The 21,758-nt window shown below is 35.2% G+C and overlaps 2 protein-coding genes and 3 pseudogenes across 8 annotated transcripts in view; 2 read left to right on the top strand and 3 right to left on the bottom strand.

Moving 5' to 3' along the window:
- The window catches only part of LOC105424069 (uncharacterized), a 474,166-nt gene that overhangs the window by 324,331 nt on the left and 128,077 nt on the right, over positions 1–21,758 (bottom strand). The window lies entirely within an intron of this gene.
- On the bottom strand, positions 175–3,017 carry LOC148935284 (uncharacterized). Its single transcript, XM_089081492.1, has one exon. The coding sequence runs from the start codon at positions 3,015–3,017 to the stop codon at positions 1,197–1,199; it is 1,821 nt and encodes a 606-aa protein (XP_088937618.1). The 3' UTR covers positions 175–1,196.
- LOC148935283 (uncharacterized) lies at positions 3,099–4,385 on the bottom strand (annotated as a pseudogene).
- LOC148935281 (uncharacterized) lies at positions 7,278–19,938 on the top strand (annotated as a pseudogene).
- On the top strand, positions 13,598–14,988 carry LOC148935282 (uncharacterized; annotated as a pseudogene).

Raw genomic sequence — 21,758 nt, 5'->3', positions numbered from 1 at the left:
TGCGAGGCGTACACACACACACACACACACACACACACACACACACACACACACACACACACACACACACACACACACACACACACACACACACACAGAGAGAGAGAGAGAGAGAGAGAGAGAGAGAGAGAGAGAGAGAGAGAGAGAGAGAGAGAGAGAGAGAGAGAGAGAGAGAGAGAGATTGATTAGACTTTATTTAGCTTTCTCAGCTATTTTGCAAATACATGATACACACTTAAATTATACTTAATATATGCTCTTTTAACATTCGCTTAAACATTTCTAGTTTTGCACATCTTTTCATTGTGGCTGCCAACGCGTTGTACATTTTTACTCCTTCGTAGAACATACTTTTTTGTGCACTCCATGTTCTATGAAATCTTATTATAATATCTCCGGTTTGTCGCGTTTGTCTATCATTTTTACTCCCCACTAGCTCTAATTGATCTTTTAATTGTTCCGGTAGCATGTTATTCACAACCTTAAAGATAAACGTACACACATTATAATATAGCCTCTGTCTTATGGACATAAATTGCAGCGTTTGCAACATATATTCCACCTTGGTATATTTATTACACTGCAGTATGACTCTCATAGCTCGGTTTTGCGCTTTTTGCAATTTGCTTAACTGCGTTTCACCCATGTCAATCTACAACGTCGCACAATACTCAAAATGAGGAGCTATGATTGTCTTATATACCGTGCATCTGGTGTAAGCCGATATGGAACTACCTATTCTATTGAGAAAACTCGTTTTTTTCCCTATTTTCTTTAGCATATAATCACAGTGATCGTTGAATCGAAGTCTATCGTCAATAATTATACCTAGATGCTTCATCGTTTCCACACGCTCTATCTCAGTTCCATTCAAGCATTTCAACGTAATATTACCTCTTAGCTCTTTTCTTATACTTCTAACTATCATGTATTTCGTTTTCCCTGCATTCATTTTTAATTTATTTATATTCATCCACTTTTCTACTATAACAAACACCGTATTCATTTTTCTTTTTAATTCTGCGCTACTTTCTCCCTCCACATATATTAAAGTATCATCCGCAAACATTTTTATCTTACATTCTTCTGGACAGACTTTGATTATATCGTTTATATAAAGTATAAATAACAAAGGTCCCAATACAGATCCCTGTGGAACTCCATATTCCGTTGCCATTAATTTTGACCATTTATTATTAAATCGCCTGCTGTGTTCTATTCTTTAGATATGAGTTTAACCATTCAAGGACTTTTCCTCTGATTCCATATTGATATAATTTCCCTAATAATCTTTCCCTATCTATCGTTTCAAACGCTCGCTTCAGATCCATGAAAATTACCCCTACCATTCTCCTGACTATCAGTTTCCATTCGTCAACAATAGTCTGAATTGCTGTTTCACATGAATAGTGTTTTCTAAAGCCCGATTGATGTTCAGTTATAATACTATTATTTTCTAAATACCTTTCAATTTGCTCTTTTACTACCAATTCTAACACTTTCTCAAATATAGGTAACACATTAATAGGCCTAAATTCACTCGCCTTCTTGGCTTTATCTACTTTTGGAATCGGTATTATTGTAGACGTTTTCCAACTTTCTGGACAGCAACCATCTCTCAGGGAGTTATTTATTATATCAACAAATTCCTCTTTTATTATGCAAAACGTTGTTTTTAATATATTACTAGTTATTCCCTCTTCCGTGCCTTTCTTATTTGGCAGTCCTTTAATAATTTTCTCTAAATGCTCTATCGTGATTCCCTCAAAATTTTCCATAGTTTCCATATTTTCTATAGCATAGATAATTCTTTTACCTGCGCCTGTAGACTGATCCTCTATTATAGATTTTATTATACTATTAATACTCTGTATATAATATAAGTTAAATTTATCCGCTATATTGCACCCTATTGTACTATAATCTATGTTATCTAATATTTCAAAATCTATATCTTTTATTTCTTTTGCACATACTGGCTCGCCTCTAATAATTTCTTTTAAAGTTTTCCACATAGTCGCAGGATTTTCCTTATTAAAATCTATCATATTTTCATAATATTCTTTCTTTTTCGTCCTGATTAGTTTTACTACTGCATTCCTATTAACTTTAAATTGCAACCAGCTTTGTTCTGTATCGGCGTACACTGCTTGCCTAAATGCCTCATCCCTTTTATCCGCAGCCTCTCTTATTACATCTGAGAACCATTTTTTCCCTTCCCATACTTTCGGAATTCTAATTTTCCTCTTCGGTGCCATTACATCTAACGCATTTACTATACTATTGACAAATTTTTCTGCTCTCTCACTCACACCCATACATACACACTGCCATCCCTGGCTTTCCTGTAATTTATTTTTTACTAACATAACAAATTCACCTTCATCAAACTCTTTGTAATTCCTAGCGCTAAATTCTCTATATTTACTTTCAATTTTATTCACACTCAACTCAACTTCCAGCCACGCGTGGTCCGTAATTTTGGGTTCATGAATTACTTGCACTCTTTTATTACTATTAGCGAAGATTAGATCTATAATTGTTTGACTATCTTTCGTGATTCTCGTCGGTTCGTTAACATACTGTTTCATACCCAAGCTTAACATTGCCGTTTGCAATTTCTTCGCATAAAACGAGTCCGTCATAAGATCTATATTAAAATCTCCTATTACCATGCATTCATCCTTTATTATTAACTCCTCTACTATATCCTCGAAAAATCTCATGAAATCCCCGTGCGATGCGCTTGGTGAGTGATATATTACCATTATCACTCCTTTATATAATTTATCTTTCACTTCTACCGCGACACACCAACAATTCGATTCTAATTTTTGTACTAACACCGTCTCGTAAATAATATCATTCCTTACATATAGAACAACGCCTCCTGTATTTCTATTCTCAGCATTACATCTAGTCATATTATAACCAGAAACGTTCACTTCACTGTCTTCAATATCCTCGGTCAATCTGGTTTCCGATAATGCTAAGAACGCAGGATTTATTTTCTTCATAATCTGATGTTGAATCTCATCCTTATGCGCTATCAAATTCTGCGCATTTGTATACAGTATAATTTCTTCTTTCTTCTGTAGTTGCTACTTCTCCTCCCAGCCTGCTCTCCTCTTCTCTTCCTGTAACGCCCTCTTAAAAGTCGGACATTCTCGGCTGATAGCTTCATGATCATCATTTATCTTCAAATTGTATGTTCGATTTTTGAACATACAGTTCACACATTTCTTCTCTGTCGCTGTACAGACACGCGAGCTATGATTCCCCGCGCATTTGCAGCATGTTTCTTCTCTCTTACAATTTTCGGCAATATGAAAATATCTCCAGCACTTAAAACATCTTTTGACACTGATGTGATTAAATGCAGGACACTTCTTCCATCCTACATTTAGTTTTGTTTTCTGCAATATCATCTCGCGTGTCTCCTCATCTACTTCCATTATTATTGATCCTTCTTCATTTCCTCTTCTTTGATCGTTATTCTTTATTTTGACCATTCTCTTCACAACTCGCATATTTACTGTATCTATTTTATTCTGCTTCTTTATCGTATTTATAAGCTCATTATCATCTAAGTTCATCTCTTCTAAATTTATATTAATAATTTTTATTTTTGGTTTCGATTTAGACTCCGTCACTTTGTAATTCTCTCCCAGTTTAGCTTGAACTGTCTCTTTCAACTTTTTTACCTCCTCTCCAGTTTCACATCCCATGATTACTACTCCTTTGCTTCCTTTTTTTAATTTTGTTACTCCCATTGCCATATTCTTTATATCTACCTTCTCTTTTATCACTTTTTTCGTGTCTTCACTTTCCTGTTGCAATTTCGGTTTAACAATTATAAGACTCTCTTTCTTCTTTTCTTTAACCGCTTCACTGTAGCTTCTTTGCGTTCCTCCCTTCGATCCATACTCTATTCCCTGTATTATTTTCTTCAAGTTTTCCATCTCTTGTTTAACACTTCCTAATTCTTCTTGAACTACTTCTTTAATCATTATTTTAATTTCATTTTTACGCATCGCTTCATCTTTTATTTCTTTCACAGTTCTTATAATCCAGTCTATTTTTATATCAATGCTTGACCCTTTATTTCCACTGCTCGGTGTTGTGAACACTCCTGTAGATCCTGTAGATCCTGTAGATGATGTCCTATCTCTCCCTGCCGGTGCCGGAGCTTTCTCACTATCAGTTAAAAATTCCTCAAATGGGCCTTTACACGGCACGTACTCTTGATTTCTGTCGATAATTTTATGCTTATTTACACATCCTGGATGGTAAAAAAGCTTTGGGCAATTTTTACATTTAACGACTCTGCTCTTAATTGCCTTCCTACATGCCGAGCATCAATACTCTGCATATTCATCGTCCATGCTGATAATTACCGGCCAAAACCGCTAATATCAGCGTAAGCGATCAGTCACCTGTGATCCACTTTCACACGTCAACACTATTGTGTCCACGTATAATGTCTACTGTCTTGTGAGACTTTAATGTCTCAAATAATAAATTCACTGCTCACATCCACAGATCGCCGTATCCCGGCTAGATAACTTTCATATCCATCCTCGATCTACGGCGACATAACTCGAAATATTTATTTTACGTCTTTTCCCATTATTTACGCATGAAAACTCATTATTTTGACGGAGCGATGTGACACACGTCTTCACATCGAGAAAGAGAGAGAGAGAGAGAGAGAGAGAGAGAGAGAGAAAGAGAGAGAGAGAGCATCACACAAGCGAGGCACATACATGTGCCTCAGCCACACGCTCGGCGCTCGGCACATTTGATTGGCCAAAGAAAATAGAAATATCATTCTACTCTCTCGCACCGAAGCGCCGTGAATATAGAATAGAAATATCGTTGTACTTTTTCGCGCTTGCGACGTGTATGAGAAGGAAATAGAAATATTATCGTACTCTTTCGCGCTCCATGCACCGCGGTCGTCGAGCGTCTCTGATGTTACCTGGTCATCACTCGTTATTGTTGATCTGTATACGCATGTTTTATTAACTATTTTAATCGTGCATACATCAGAAATATCAGAATCAAAATGATGATCAATGGAATTCTGCATTGGTAGAGTGACAATGTATCGGACTGGCCGAAGCCAGGTTCGATTTCCAGCTACTCTCCATTAGGTGCTGTTTACTCTTACTTTTTTTTTATTTTACTTACAACAAGAAATATACGATTGATAAATTTAATTAGAATAAAAAATTTTTAATAACATTTTATTTGCAAAATCATTACGGCGCTGTATATTTGTGAATTTTTATCATGGCACGGATGTATCTTTAAAAATATGGACAATTTATACATAATTGGACGTTACAAATATGTAATATATATATATATATATATATATATATATATATATATATTACACACACACACACACACACACACACACACACACACACACACACACACACACACACACACACACACACACACATATATATATATATATATATATTACATATGTATTAGGTGTACAAAAAAGTTCTGAGCTTTTTTTTGTAAAATTCAATCTTTATTCAAAAACAAACAAAAAAATATTAATCAGTGAAATATTCCCCGTTTGCATCAATGACCTTTTGCCATCTTTCGGGTAGCTTGCGAATTCCTTGACGATAGAAGTTCACCGGCTTCGAAGCGATAAAGTCATCAATGCATCTTCGTATCTCTTCAAATCTCACGAAATGTGTATCAGCCAAATGATGCTGTAGCGACCGGAATAAGTAGTAATCGGAAGGCGCCATGTCTGGGCTATACGCCGCGTGCGAAAGAAGTTCCCAGCCTAACGCAAAGATACGGTCCTGAGTCGCTTTCGCAACATGTGGTCGAGCATTGTCATGAAGCAAGATCACTTACGACGTCCTTGGCCAGTAAATGGCCACTTTTCTTCTAATGCATCGCTCAAATTGGTCAATTGTTGTTAGTAGCGGTCTGCCGTTATTGTTTCACCCAGTGATAACAACTCTACAACAGTAATACAACATACCTTTCCAATCCCACCAGATACAGAGCAAAACCTTCTTGACGTGGATATTGGGCTTTGGCGTCGATATCAAAGATTGACCAGAGTCAACCCATGATTTTCTACGTTTAGAGTTATCATAAAAAATCCATTTTTCATCGCCTGTAATGATTTTGTGCAGAAAATCTTTTTTCCGGAACTTTGAAAGCAAAGTGAGTGCAGTGTCACGCCGACGATTTTTGTTGTCTTCGGATAATTCATGCGGAACCCATCTGCCTTCCTTCTGAACCTTTCCCATCGTATGTAAACGTATGGAAATGATTTGCTGCGTTACGCCAAGCTGTTCTGCAAGTTCCTTTTCAGTTTGCGCAGAGGTTATATCCAGCAGTGCTTGCAATTCGTCCGTTTCAATCTTTTGAGGGCGTCCAGCACGCGGTTCATCTTCAAGACCGAAATCTCCTTGGCGAAATTTTTGATACCATCTTTTACATGTAGTATGACTTACAGCGTTCTCTCCATATGCAGCACAAATCATTGCAGTGACTTCAGCAGCATTTTTCTTCAGATGAAACGCGAAGTGGATGGAAAATCGAATATGCTCTTTTGTTATTGCCATCGTGAACACTGATTTTTGAGGTCATGTGCATCAAACGCCAAACCGTATGGCATTTTAGAAAGCCAAATGTCAACGCTTTAAAACCGCAAAAGGGCGGGAAGATATATAAAATTTAAATTGTTATTTCGGTTGTATGAAATCTAAAGCTCAGAACTTTTTTGTACACCTAATAAATATATGCACTTTAAAAAAATATATCAAAATTAATACAATGTATTCATAATTGTACATCTACCATAAAAACTCCAGGTAAAAGATTGAGTCATCCGTATAGATGTTATATCGATTTAACTAATTGCAATGTTTCTGCCAATTCAACTATTATCTCCGCATTTTCCACAAGTAAGATATATTAGATGCTTAATATATAGATTTACACATTTTTATCGAAAAATGTTAGAAACGTGATACATTAACTAGCGCTGATTTAGATATTGAATAAAATTGTTACTTCAGCACAGGAAAAAGCAAATACATATAAGTATCAAAATTCTGATATTATGAAATTCTGTTTTGAATGAAAACGATATTATTTCTAATTATCATAATGCGTTCACTAAACGTTCAATGGATACGCCATGTTTGCGTATCATGTGAGAGACTTTGCTATAAAAGAAATATTTCTGAAGTTAGTAAAGTTCAATCAAAAATAGATATTCCAGCATGGAGAGATTAATGGTATATGTTAAACACAAAAGTATTAATCCACATTATATATATGCAATTATTGTTACCGAAAATTTCATCAAGGTCTGTTACCTGCTTATTGCATTATGAATAATCTTATGCCAGATAATGTACCTGAAGTGATATCTTCTTTGAACACATTCGAAAAAATTCTTATACAGAGAGCTAAAGCATTTCAAACGGTCCTTAAAATGGGAACTGTTAAAAGGGAATAAGAAATTTCCTCACAAATAAATGATGCAAAAAATAAAAGGAAGAACATTTCATTTGCCACTTCCTTTACAAGAAACGTTAAAAAAAATTATGTTCCAATACTGATGCATTAAATATAAATCATGAATTATGTCTTAGTTAGAAGTATTTCCACAAAATCAAAAACTTGACAAATCGAAAATTTGAGAAGAATTGGTGAATACTGAGAAAGTATTTGACGCTTTGAAATAGTTAAAAAGTAATAATTTGTTATATTCTCATATTTTGCCAAAAGTACATAACGAATTACAATTGAAAAAATTAGACAATCCGGAATTTTACTTAGAAGAAGTAGAAATTGATACAGTAACCGCATTAAATAATTGTGAATTATTACATAAATCAAAATCTGAAATTAAAAAAAAAAAAGAAAATGTAGAATTTATAACGGAAGATCAACATAAAGCAATGTTAACATAGATTACTGATGAAATTAATAAATATTATGAGCAATATACTATGTATCCTTTATAGGAAAAAAGAATTAATAAAAGCGCAACAACTTTGTATCAGATATTAAAAGTTCAAGAATTAGGTAACCGTGAAAAATATTTAGATTTATTATGTTTTCCAGATTTATGTCCTTTTGACATTAATGGGCAACATGAAATCAGATCGATTAAACTTAATGAACATGAATTTATTAAATGTCGCTTGACATCAAAACACTCTCAATATAGATGAAATCAACAGTACTTATTTTATTTATTAAATAATGCAAATATTCGTCAACTAAGTCGTAGAATTTATCATAAAATGAATGTAACTAATCCACGTCTTCGTTATACAGCTGGAGAATATTTAGAAGCAATGTCAAAAGAACTTTTGGAATCTAATTTGAGTATAATATTTTCTGCTTTGAGAAATACAGAACAATATTGGTGTAAACCGAGAAGTGATTTAAATTGCATGACACAATATTATGGTCCTACAATTTGGTTTTTAACACTAAGTCCGAGCGAATGATTGTGGGAAGATTTAGGCGAGAAATAAATAAAGAAAGCAATTTTCTTACATCATTATCTATTAGTGCACTTGTTGCTATAGATCTAGTATCAACATCAAGATTTCTGGATAATAAGTTGCTTGATTTTATTTGTTCAAAAGATCATCCGATCGGAGAAGTTGCGCATTATTTCTGGCGACAAGAATATCAAGAAAGAGGAATACAACATTTTCATATAATATTAATTTGGATAAAAAAATGCGCCGATTCTTGGGGAATTTTCTAATGAAGACATTTCAAAATTTATTTTACAATATATAAGTTACCAAATAAAATACCAAATAAAAATATTTCTTCGTTATTGACAGACGTGTTAATACACATCAACAACATGTGCATAATTATTGTCTCCGTTCTAAGAAAGTGGGACGCAAAGTTATTCGTAAATGTTGTTCTGTGACAGAAACATTACAAATACGAGATGTCGTAAATTCCATAGCAGGTAGAAAATAATTAAAATGCAGAAGTAGACTGTATGATATTCCCAGAACAAATAAAGAAATTAACATTAATAATTACAATTCTGTTGTTCTTACTGCGTGGGAAGAAAACATGGACTTTCAATTTATTGGTTAAAAGTCTCTTCGTCTCTTCTAACTTAGTATATTACTAAATATATGAATAAAGCAGGAAAATGTGAGTTATCTGAACCTATTCTTAACTACAAAAATAATAAAAATAAATCATTAGCAAGTTGTCTTTGGAATATTGCTATGCGATTTACGAATAATAGAAAATGCGGCGCTCTTGAAGCTGCCGATACATTGTTAGGTATTCCTTTATGATCGAAATACAACTATTAAATGGTTAGATATTAATCAGATACGATCCAGAAAATTGAAAAGTTGTAAGGATTGAAATTCTTGACAATGAATCTACGGATATATTTTGTTCGTCTGTAATAGATGATCATTATCCAAATAGATCAGAAGAATTGGAACATACATCTCTTTATGAATTTATGCAATAGTATGATATCACAAAAACTAAACCACAAAATGAAGATATTGAATATCATAAGATAGGAAGAAATTATTATCTTAAACGACAACAACATAATCAAACGGCCAGAAAAATATTTCTTTGCACTATTACTTATGTTTCAACCATGGCGGAAACTATATAATCTTAAAAATGGATGTGACACCTACAAAGAATCACTTTACAGAATTAAATTACATCTTGTAGAAGCATTACAATATCACGAAAAATTAGAAGAATTGAAAACGGCATTTGAAACTACAAAACAGTTAGTTCAGAAATATCTAGATAATAAATTGCAAAAACAACAAGATGCATCTCAAGATGACCAGAAAACGCAATAGATGTGCAAAACATAGAGGCGGGTGAAGCCATGCAGGACTTTAAAGATCTTGGAGCTAAAATTAAAGAAGAGGATGTTTCTTGAAATGATAATAAAATTAAACATAAAATTAAACATGGAAGAGAGTATTTGATAGAGTTATTAGCACTATTAAATTAAATAAATCAGTACGATTATATGTTAGCGGTACTGAAAGGTAGTATTGAAAAAAGTTTTCTAATTAAGACTATTAAATGTTGGATAAAACAAAATCTTAATAAAGAAAACTGCTGTAGCAGCACCTACAGGTATTGCAACATTTAATATAGACGGTTTGACAATTCACAGATTGTTCCAATTACCTGTTGAACATGATCATACTCCTAAATATAAACAAAAACTAAATATAAACAATTATCTGATCATATATTGAAAATTCTACGAGCGGATTTAAATGATGTTATACTTTTTATAATAGATGAAATATCAATGATATCTAATTTAATTTTAATGTATATACATCTTCGATTATCCGAAATATATGACACTACATATATACACTACCGAATGTAATGATGGCTGGTTTGGTAGAAAACATATTCTTTTATTTGGAGATTTTCTTCAATTACCTTCTGTACACGAAGATTTTGTTTTTGTTCATTTATTGAAAGAAAAAATTGATAAATATATTGGCACTTTAGGAACCATTAATTTGTGGACTACGTTATTTGAATATAATGAATTGACAATTAATATGCGACAGCAAGGAGATATGGCTTATCGTGAATTGTTATCGCGTATTCGTAGTGGTTTATTGACAAATTCAAATCACAAGATTCTTCAAAATGGAAAAATATCTTTTACGAATACTTTTTTTAATTCAAGATTGGATAAAATGTGTAATTTTATTATCAATTTAGTAGTTGATACTGTGTGTTTACTTTCTACTTGTCATATGTGATATTTTAACACTGCAATGTTGTATTAATTCAAAAGAAATATTATTAATTGCTGAAGACACGATAAATTGTATTCCATATATAAAAAAGAAAGTATTGAAAATATTTTCGAAGAATGATGAAAATGATACTAGAACAGCTGGACTTTCGAAACAAATTATTATTACGATTGGAGCAAAAGAAATGATAAGACGTAATATTGATACTAGTTTGGGACTGGTAAATGGTACAATCGCAAAAGTAATATCAATTCAAGATACTTGTGGCGATATGCCAAAAGCGCTCACCCAGTATAAGCACCGAGTGCGCGGCGCCACCGCTACGCGACGCAGGAAGATAAATAGTTTCTCGTGACTAAGATTAGGTCACGAACAGTATATAAAGGGCACGGAATCAAACCTTCGACACGTTTCTTACTTCTTGAACAGCGCTCTTTGGGCCTCCGAGAAGACAAGAGTGTGCTCCCTGGGCCTCTTGGAGAAATCACAGAGTGCACTTTATGGGCCTCTGTTCAGAACGGCTCTTTTCAGAGCCACACAAAGATAACCTTCCGTGATAAAAGTAGTCTGCCGCGGAAGCACTGAAGCTACAAGGGTTTCCACCAGCAGTCGTGACCGTCACCCCAGCGACCAGGAGAAGCTTGTCCGGAAGCGGGGATCTCCTTTTTACCGTGGAAACTCATATCGATAGAATTCTCACGCACAACGGGAACGACAGTAGCCACAACAAAAATCGTCGGCGTGACACTGCACTCACGTTGCTTTCAAAGTTCCGGAAAAAAGATTTTCTGCACAAAATCATTACAGGCGATGAAAAGTGGATTCTTTATGATAATAAATCCTAAACGTAGAAAATCATGAGTTGACCCTGGTCAACCTTCGACATCGACGCCAAAGCCCAATATCCACGCCAAGAAAGTTTTGTTCTGTATCTGGTGGGATTGGAAAGGTGTGTTGTATTACGAGTTGTTACGGGTGAAATAATCACAGCAGACCGCTCCCAACAACAATTGACCAATTTGAGCGATGCATTAGAAGAAAAGTGGCCATTTACTGAACATCGTAAAGTGATCTTGCTTCATGACAATGCTCGACCACATGTTGTGAAAGCGACTCAGGACCATATCTTTGCGTTAGGGTGGGAACTTCTCCCGCACGCGGCGTAGCCCAGACATGGCGCCTTCCAATTATTATCTATTCCGGTCGCTGCAGCATCATTTGGCTGATACACATTTCGTGAGATTTGAAGAGATGCGAAAATGCATTGATGACTTTATCGTTTTGAAATGAGCTTCTATCGTCAAGGAATTCGCAAGCTACCCGAAAGATGGCAAAAGGTCGTTGATGCAAAAGCTCAGAACTTTTTTTGTAAAATTCAATCTTTATTCAAAAACAAACAAAAAAATATTAATCAGCGAAATATTCCCCGTTTGCATCAACGACCTTTTGCCATCTTTCGGGTAGCTTGCGAATTCCTTGACAATAGAAGCTCACCGGCTTCGAAGCGATAAAGTCATCAATGCATTTTCGTATCTCTTCAAATCTCACGAAATGTGTATCAGCCAAATGATGCTGCAGCGATCGGAATAGATAGTAATCGGGAGGCGCCATGTCTGGGCTATACGCCGCATGCGGGAGAAGTTCCCAGCCTAACGCAAAGATATGGTCCTGAGTCGCTTTCGCACCATGTGGTCGAGCATTGTCATGAAGCAAGATCACTTTACGACGTCCTTGGCTAGTAAATGGCCTCTTTTGTTCTAATGTATCGCTCAAATTGATCAATTGTTGTTGATAGCGGTCTGCTGTGATTGTTTCACCCGGTTGTAACAACTCGTAATACAACACACCTTTCCCACCAGATACAGAGCAAAACCTTCTTGACGTGGATATTGGGCTTTGGCGTCGATGTCGAAAGTTGACCAGGGTCAACTCATGATTTTCTACGTTTAAGGTTATCATAAAGAATCCACTTTTCATCGCCTGTAATGATTTTGTGCAGAAAATCTTTTTTCTGGAACTTTGAAAGCAAAGTGAGTGCAGTGTCACGCCGACGATTTTTGTTGTCTTCGGACAGTTCATGCGGAACCCATCTGCCTTCCTTCTGAACCTTTCCCATCGTATGTAAACGTACGGATGGTTTGCTGCGTAACGCCAAGCTGTTTGCAAGCTCCTTTTCAGTTTGCGCAGAGTTTATATCCAGCAGTGCTTGCAATTCGTCCGTTTCAATCTTTTGAGGGCGTCCAGCACGTTCATTTTCAAGACTGAAATCTCCTTGGCGAAATTTTTGATACCATCTTTTACATATAGTATGACATACAGACTTTATGACATACAGACCTTATATATAGTATGACTTACAGACTTTCTCTCCATATGCAGCACAAATCATTGCAGTGGCTTCAGCAGCATTTTTCTTCAGATGAAACGCGAAGTGGATGGAAAATCGAATATGCTCTTTTGTTATTGCTATCGTGAACACTACTGATTTTTGAGGTTATGTGCATCAAACGCCAAACCATATGGCATTTTAGAAAGCCAAATGTCAACGCTTTAAAACCGCAAAAGGACAGGAAGATATATAAAATTTAAATTGTTATTTCGGTTGTATGAAATCTAAAGCTCAGAACTTTTTTGTATACCTAATACCTGCATACATAGGCCTTCTACGAACCATGTGGCCACACAGACAAATCCACGACCTTCTTCACCGGCCAAGCCTGTGACTCCTTCACGGCTTATGGTGTTATCAGACGAGCCAAAGACGCCTTCGTCTTGCCATGGATGCCGAGAGAAAGGAAGAAGAGGAAACACAGGAACGACAAGAACCAAGTTTGTCTAAAGAAGCTATTTGAAACCGACTCCTCCGAATGATCTCTGGCTATCAGAGATCCCAGGCTCTTCGGAGCCACCACAATACCAAAGAAAAAAATAATTACCAGAGAACACTGACACAAGTACACTTGTAATATTAGCCAAAATAAACGTAGTAATAAGTTACTAAGATCTAATCTGTGGAAACCTTACATCCGTTCTCCACAAATGACCCCAACGTGATCGGTTAATATAAAAGAAAAACATGGAGGAGAATCCACAAGGAGATGGACAAGTTCATCACTCTCAAGGCTTCTATCTTCTGAGCCGACGAACCGGAACTATGGTTCGCACAATTAGAGAGCTAATTCACAATATGTAGAATCACACAGGACACCACGAAATACGCATACGTCCTGTCACATAGAAACAAGGCATGCAAAAGAAATTAAGGATCTATTCACCAAGCCGCCGGAAAATCACAAGTATGAGAGCATCAAAAGAGTACTCATACAAAGACTATCAGCATTTCAGGAACAACAAATCCGTCAATTACTGGGACACGAAGAAATAGGCGATAAAAAGCCATCTCAATTTCTACAACACCTACAGGCCCTCGCTAATAACACGATTTCGGAGCAGCTTCTACGCACCTTGTGGATAGACAGACTGCCATCACAACTATAAGCTATTCTAGCTACTCCACCGACAATTTGGAAGCAGTGGCTGAACAGGCTGACAGGATACACGAGGTCATTCAGAGGACAGCTACGGACTAGTATAACGACTGAGTCCACAATAAGTACGCTAGAAAAGCGAATGAAAGATTTAACGGAGTAAATAGCCTCTTTAAAGCAGTGGTCATACCAGATAATGGGAAGAAAAAGGCGGAGTCGATCGAAAAGTCATCCCAACAAAGGAGAAAAGATGCTATTATTATCATCAACGCTTCAAAAAAAAAGCTAAAAAGTGTACATCATCCTGTCAATTTAAGAAAACGGAGGAAAACTAACGGGACGGTCGTTACTAGCGGCAAACAACTCCAGCCCTAAACCTCGCCTGTTTGTTACCGATCGCATCACCAAGACGCGATAGATACCGGTTCCGACGTTAGTGTTTTTCCAAAAACCCTTACGCGGAAGCGATGCATGGCAAGCGTAAGGGAACTATTCGCAGCTAATAGATCCACAATCCAAACATACGAGGAAACTATTGCGACCTGACTTTGGGCTTATATCGAATTTTCTCATGGAGATTTATAATAACAGATGTCACTACGCCAATCATCGAAGCCGACTTTCTGGCGCACTTCCATCTCCTCCCAGTCGTAAAGGAGAAACAATTAGTAGATGCAAAAACAAGACTTAGAGTAAGCAGAAAAATGCAACCGGGAGGCTGGCAGTCAATAAAAACCGTGTCAAGAAGCACATCTTACCATCAACTGATAAACAAATTTCCAAAGATTACATGGCCACCTAGAATACTCCAAAAGAAGCAGCTACATTCAACGATGCATTTTATAAAAGTTACCTCCGGACCCCCAGAAGCATGCAAACCTCGGAGACTAGCATCCAAAAAATTAAGTGCAGCAAAGAAGGAGTTCAACCTCTTATTAGAGGAAGGAATTATATAATCCTCTAAAAGCCCATGGGCCTCGCATTACACATGGCTCCAAAAAGTAGCAATGACTGGAGACCTTGCGAAGACCATAGGAAACTCAATGCTCGTACGATACCAGATCAGTATCCTATTCCACATATACAGGTTTTTACACATGCACTAAATGGAAAGACAATATTTTCAAAGCTAGATCTGTACGAGCCTATAATCAAATCCCAATACATCCTGATGACATACCAAAAACCGCAATAACCCTTCGGTTTATTCGAATTCCGATACATGCCATTCGGACTAAGAAATGCAGCACAAACCTTTCAGAGGTTCATCAACGAAGTCCATGGATTGGAGTACTGCTATGCATACATAGATGATATCCTCATCGTCTCCAACACAGAGAAAGAACATCTAAAATACCTAGAAAAGCTATTTCGGAGATTCGACATGTATAGCCTACAACTAAATCCAGCTAAATGTATTTTCGAAACCCCGCGAATAAAATTCCTAGGCTACCTAGTGACGTCGGAAGGAATACAGTCATTGCCAGAAAAAGTGCAAGCTATTCAGAATTTCAGAAAACCTGAAACGGTAAAATAGTTAAGACAATTCCTGGATGTATTAAATTTTTACAGACGATTCGTATTCAGGCCATAGAGGACCAAGCAAAACTGTACGACGTACTACGACGTACTACGAGGTCCAAAAACGAAAGGAAAGACTCCAATAAAATGGACATCTCAACTGGAACAGGCTTTCCAAAACTGTAGAGAGAGTCTAGCAAAAGCCGCACTATTGGCATATCCAAAGCCTGAAGCAAAAATTACATTGACAACAGACACTTCAAACACGGCACTCGGAGTAGTAATCCAACAAGAGAATAACAAGCTTCAACCGCTGGCGCAAACGCCATTTATGAGCAAAAAATTAAATCAGGCGCAAACGAAATATAGCCCGTATGACAGAGAACTCTTAGCGATCTATACAGCAATAAGGCATTTTAGGCACATGTTAGAAGGGCATAAATTTACAATTTACACTGATCATAAGCTTTTGATTTACGCTTTTTAACAAGATCCACTACGCAGTTCTCCACAGCAAGCGCGCCATCTGGATTTCATAACTCAGTTCTCGACAGATATCCGGCATGTTTCAAGAAAAGATAACATGGAGCGGACGCTCTGTCGAGAATTGAGGCAATCCACAGGTCACCGGACTTCGAGGAACTGGCAAAATCACAGGTCAACGACCGAGAATTAAATGATTTCTTAAAAAACGGCAATTCTTCGCTAAAACTTAAGACAATCCAAATATCAGGTTCTACAACGATGTTATACTGTGACACATTCATACCAGTCACACGTAATAGAACTTTATCGACGATTAGTTTTCCAAGCACTGCATAGTCTATCACACCCTGAAATAAAGACTACAACGGAACTAGTCAAACAAAGATTCGTATGGCCAAATATTCGGCAATCGCGACTGCCGAGAGTAGGCACGGACATGTTTACAATGTCAGAAAGCTAAAGTATTAAAGTATTTAAACATATCGTGACACCAACAGGAAATTTCCTTGGATCCACACAAAGATTTCAACATATACACATTGACATAGTGGGATCAATGCCAATATCGTTGGAGTATAAATATTGCCTAACAATAATTGATAAATTCACGAGATGATCAGAAGTGATTCTCATTGTGGAACCATTATCAGAGCAGAAACCATGGCACGACAGTTATTCGCAAATTGGATCGCGCGATATGGAATTCAACACGAATAACTACAGATCAAAGACGACAATTCGAATCCGAATTCGACCTATTCAAAAGGTTAATGAAGTCAACGGGATCAACTCACTTCCGTACAGCAGCGTATCACCCCGCTGCCAATGGAATGATAGAAAGATTCCATTGACAATTAAAAGCAGTCATAAAAAGCCACGAAACAGAAGAGTGGACAGACATATTACCAGTCATCCTAATGGACATTAGGACAGCGTGGAAAGAAGATTTGCAAGCAATACCGTCAGAAATGGTCTATGGAGAATCGATTCGATGGACCTGGACAATTTCTTAATGAAACAAACAACGAAACAAACAGCACAGGATGATTTTGTTTCGAAACTACGAAAAACAGTAAAAAATTTACAACCAAAACTCCGAAGACATGAACAAAAAGCTACATTTGTCTATAAAGAACTCTCAACAATACCACAAGTCTTCGTGAGACATGATGCACCGAAAGGAACATTACAGCCTCTATACGATGGACCCTACCAAGTAATAAGCAGAGGAGACAAAACATACAAAATTCGCATGAACGAGCGAAAGGTCAATGTCTCTATAAATAAATTGAAACCTGCATACACCCTAGAACAGGACGAATCACGAATTACAACAACAGAGATATCAGAGAAGGGCAACCAAGAAAAACGGAGCGGACGACCAATACGATCACTGGTCCGTTTCCAGGGACTTTAAGATAACCAAGGGGGTTATGTGGCGGTACACCCAGCGATATGCACAAGCGCACTCAGTATAAGCAGCAAGTGCGTGGCGCCACCGCTACGCGGCGCAAGAAGATAAGTACTTTTCGTAAGATTAGGTCACGAGCAGTATATAAAGGGCACGGAATCAAGCCCTCGACATGCTTTTCACTTCTTGGACAGCGCTCTCTGGACCTCCGAGAAGACAAGAAGAAAAGTGTACTCTCTGGGCCTCTTAGAGAAATCACAGTGTGCTTTACGGGCCTCTGTTCAGAACGATTCTTTTCAAAGCCACACAGAGATAACCTTCCGTGATAGAAGTAGTCTGCCGCGGAAGCACTGAAGCTACAAGGGTTTTCACCAGCAGTCGTGACCGTCACCCCAGCGACCAGGAGAAGCTCGTCCGGAAGCGAGAATCTCCTTTTCCTCCGTGGAAACTCATACCGATAGAATTCTCACGCACAACGGGGACGACAGTAGCCACGCAGACAAATCCGTGGCTATGTATCTGCATACATAGGCCTTCTATGAACCATGTGACCACACAGACAAGTCCACGATCTTTTTCACCGACCAGGCCTGTGACTCCCGCACAGTTTATAGTGTTATCAGACGAGCCAAAGACGCTTTCGTCTTGCCCACGGACGCCGGGAGAAAGGAAAAAGAAGAAACGCAGGAACCACAAGAACCAAGCTCGTCTAAAAGAGCCTTTTGGAATCGATTCTTCCGAGTGATCTCCGGCTATCAGAGATCCCAGGTTCTTCGGAGCCATCACAATACCAAAGAAAAAAATAATTATCAGAGAACATTGACACAAGTACTTGTAATATTAGCCAAAATAAACGTAGTAATAAGTTACTAAGATCTAATCTGTGGAAACATCCGTTCTCCACATACTGAATATGTAGAAAAGATCAAACTTTTATTACCTACAGGTTCAGAACACTTGATTGAAAGAGTCAGCGTTAAATTTCAAGTGATAGATAGATAGCTTACGTTATCAGAAAACAATTTCCATTATCATTAAGTTATGGAATCACTATTCATAAAAGCCAAGGAGTAAGTTTACAAAATGTTATTATGGACATTGGTAATTCTGTATTTAATGCAGAACAAGTTTATGTTGCTTTGTCACGAGTATCTAAAGAAGGTTTCTATTTAATTAATTACGATCCCTCATCTATAAAAGTGAAGATGCAATTATTGAATATAATCGATTAAAACAAACGTATAAATCAGTAGCGAAATTGATTACTATTTCAAAACAAAAATATACTAAAATAAAAGATATTTTATGGACATTACCAAACGTTATTTCTTCTGTTCAAGAATCACATGAAACATTCAAAAAAATACTGTTTGTGTAATGAGTTCCAAAATAAGGATAAAGTTTCATCTTATGCAAATGCAGTTTTGCAATGTCTTTTGCATTTAAATATTATTAGAAAATTATATTATTAGATTATTATTTATTATTATTATTAACTAATTATTATTATTATTATTATTAACTATTATTATTAGATAACTATATTATTAGAAAACTAGATTATTAGAATATTATTAGAAAATTATTAAAAAAATTTTTGAGTGTGATAAATTAAATGTTTTAGATATATTAATGAATCGATATGAAAATGGAATATCTGATTTGAATACATTTACAGTATGACGAAAATTTAGGAAGTAATTTTTCTAGCTGTATAAAACAAGATGCATCTAAATTTCTCATAGCTATTTGTGAAAAATATGATTATATAAAAAATCTAGTTAAGCATCAAATACGTTTCACTATACGGTGCAAAACTTGTAATATAATTATTATTACTAATGACATTCTTATTTCAATTCCATTACTAATTTAAAGAAAGACAGTTACGATCTTAATGATTTATTAAATATTACTTTTTCAAGATGATATCACTCTCATGACCTATGTAAAAATTGTACAGGGAAAGATACAATATTTAAAAAAGAATTAACATTAACACGAGAAATACTTATCATTTATTTACAATTATTTTTAAAACAAAATAATAAATTAATAAAAATAGATCAATTTAATTTGTGTGCAGGATCAACAACCATCAGTAGGGGAACAATTTCATATAATGAATGCCATTTTTCATCATGGATCATCATGGATCATTGAAAATGATCATTATACAAGTATATGTAGAGATGAAACGTCTAATAGATGAATAGACATTGATGATGCGCAAATTAACAAGAAAAAATGACCTAGAAGAGCAAAAAATGTATATATATATTTTTTTAAAAAAGATTATTAAAAAATAATGACTGAATACTGATTGTTTTTTCTAGTATATAGTATAAAGTAAAAAAATGTTTCAAATATGCTAAATAATAAATACTATTTGTTACTAAAATAATGAGTGATATCCTAATAAAATTACCTTTTAAAAAAGGTAAAAAATAACGCCAAAGTTCACGCGCCCGTTTTCTTATTTATGTAAAAGAAAGAATTTTATATAAAAATTTCCATCTACAAAAATTTTTTTAATAATAAATTTCATATGATACAAAAGATGTGATATGAAGAACTGGCGCCAATTTCTAATTTAATAAAACAAAAAGAGCTTTACATTGAAATACATTTTATTTTGTAGTTCATTTTTATTTGAAAAATCGTTATTTCATTATTTCTACAAAAATTAGCACTTTTAATTATATGAAATAGAAAAGAAACTTTGCAAAGATGAAAAAAGATGTTATCAATCCAAAAGATAAACAGTAAGAGTGCAATATAATACAAGTAAGTGTACGTGTTTTAATGCGACCCGGGCGCGCCAAGTTTTTGTACCTCGTTCTTTTTTCTTACACATCAGATTTTCTTTTATATTTTATTTTTATATAAACACAGTACAATAATTCAATAAAATTTTTTTGGCAACTATAAATTGACATTAATTTTGAATTGATAACATCTTTTTTCACCTTTGCAAAATTTCTTTTCTATTTCATATAATTAAAAGTTTGTGCCAATTTTTGATAGATTTTTGATCATGTTTTTTGTAGAAATAATGAAACGATTTTTCAAATAAAAATGAACTATAAAATAAAATGTATTTCAATGTAAAGCTCTTTTTATTTTATTAAATTAGAAATTGGTGCCAGTTCTTCATATCACATCTTTTGTATCAATATGAAATTTATTATTAAAAAGACTTTTATAGATAGAAATTTTTGTATAAAATTCTTTCTTTTACATAAATAAGAAAACGGGCACGTGAACTTTGGCGTTATTTTTTATCTTTTTTAAAATTATTATAAATTTAAATTTTAAATTTAATATATATATATATATATATATATATATATATATATATATACGTATATTTTTGTCTATTACGTCCATATGTTTGTTTTGTAAATTTTATTTCTGCCCATTTTTCTTCAGAAATTATTAATTGAAAATATTTTATGATTTTGGAAGTAGAAGTATTACCTAAAACATCTAACATTAAAAGAGCTATCCTTCGATTTATCAAATATACTTTTTTTATCTATGCAAAATGCTTTTAAGACATTATACATGCCGCCTCTATCGTTTTTATAAATATGTTTAGGAATAATATGTGACTCATTATTTTGTAATACTTCAGATATTAAACGATACACGGCATGAGATGGTGGAAAAATCTTGCCATCATCATTTATATTTAATTTATATTTATCATTCATGAGAATGTTATACAATTTTTCTTTGTCATACATAGCTGTAAGGAAAATCAGAAAGAAAACCAGTACAGAAAACCAATAAGGAAAAACCAGTAAAATGAATTCGTTAAGAATTCGTTAAAAAAAAAACAGAAAAATCTGTTTAAATTAAAAGAAGATGAATGCTCCGTGAATCTTAAAATGCCAACTTTGTTTTGAATATCGTTTTTCTCTCTCGGCTAGTTGGCGCTAACTAGGCGCTGATATATCAATGCCGGACGAAAAATGACTGAACGCGACGAGCGGCCCGGAGCTTGCTTTGAAACAAAAGTTGACAAGA

Source organism: Pogonomyrmex barbatus, unplaced genomic scaffold (genome assembly GCF_055798465.1).
Source record: "Pogonomyrmex barbatus isolate J1 unplaced genomic scaffold, ASM5579846v1 scaffold5, whole genome shotgun sequence".
Lineage (NCBI taxonomy): Eukaryota > Metazoa > Arthropoda > Insecta > Hymenoptera > Formicidae > Pogonomyrmex > Pogonomyrmex barbatus.
Note: the sequence above shows the minus strand (reverse complement) of the source record. Positions and strands in the feature narration are given on the sequence as shown.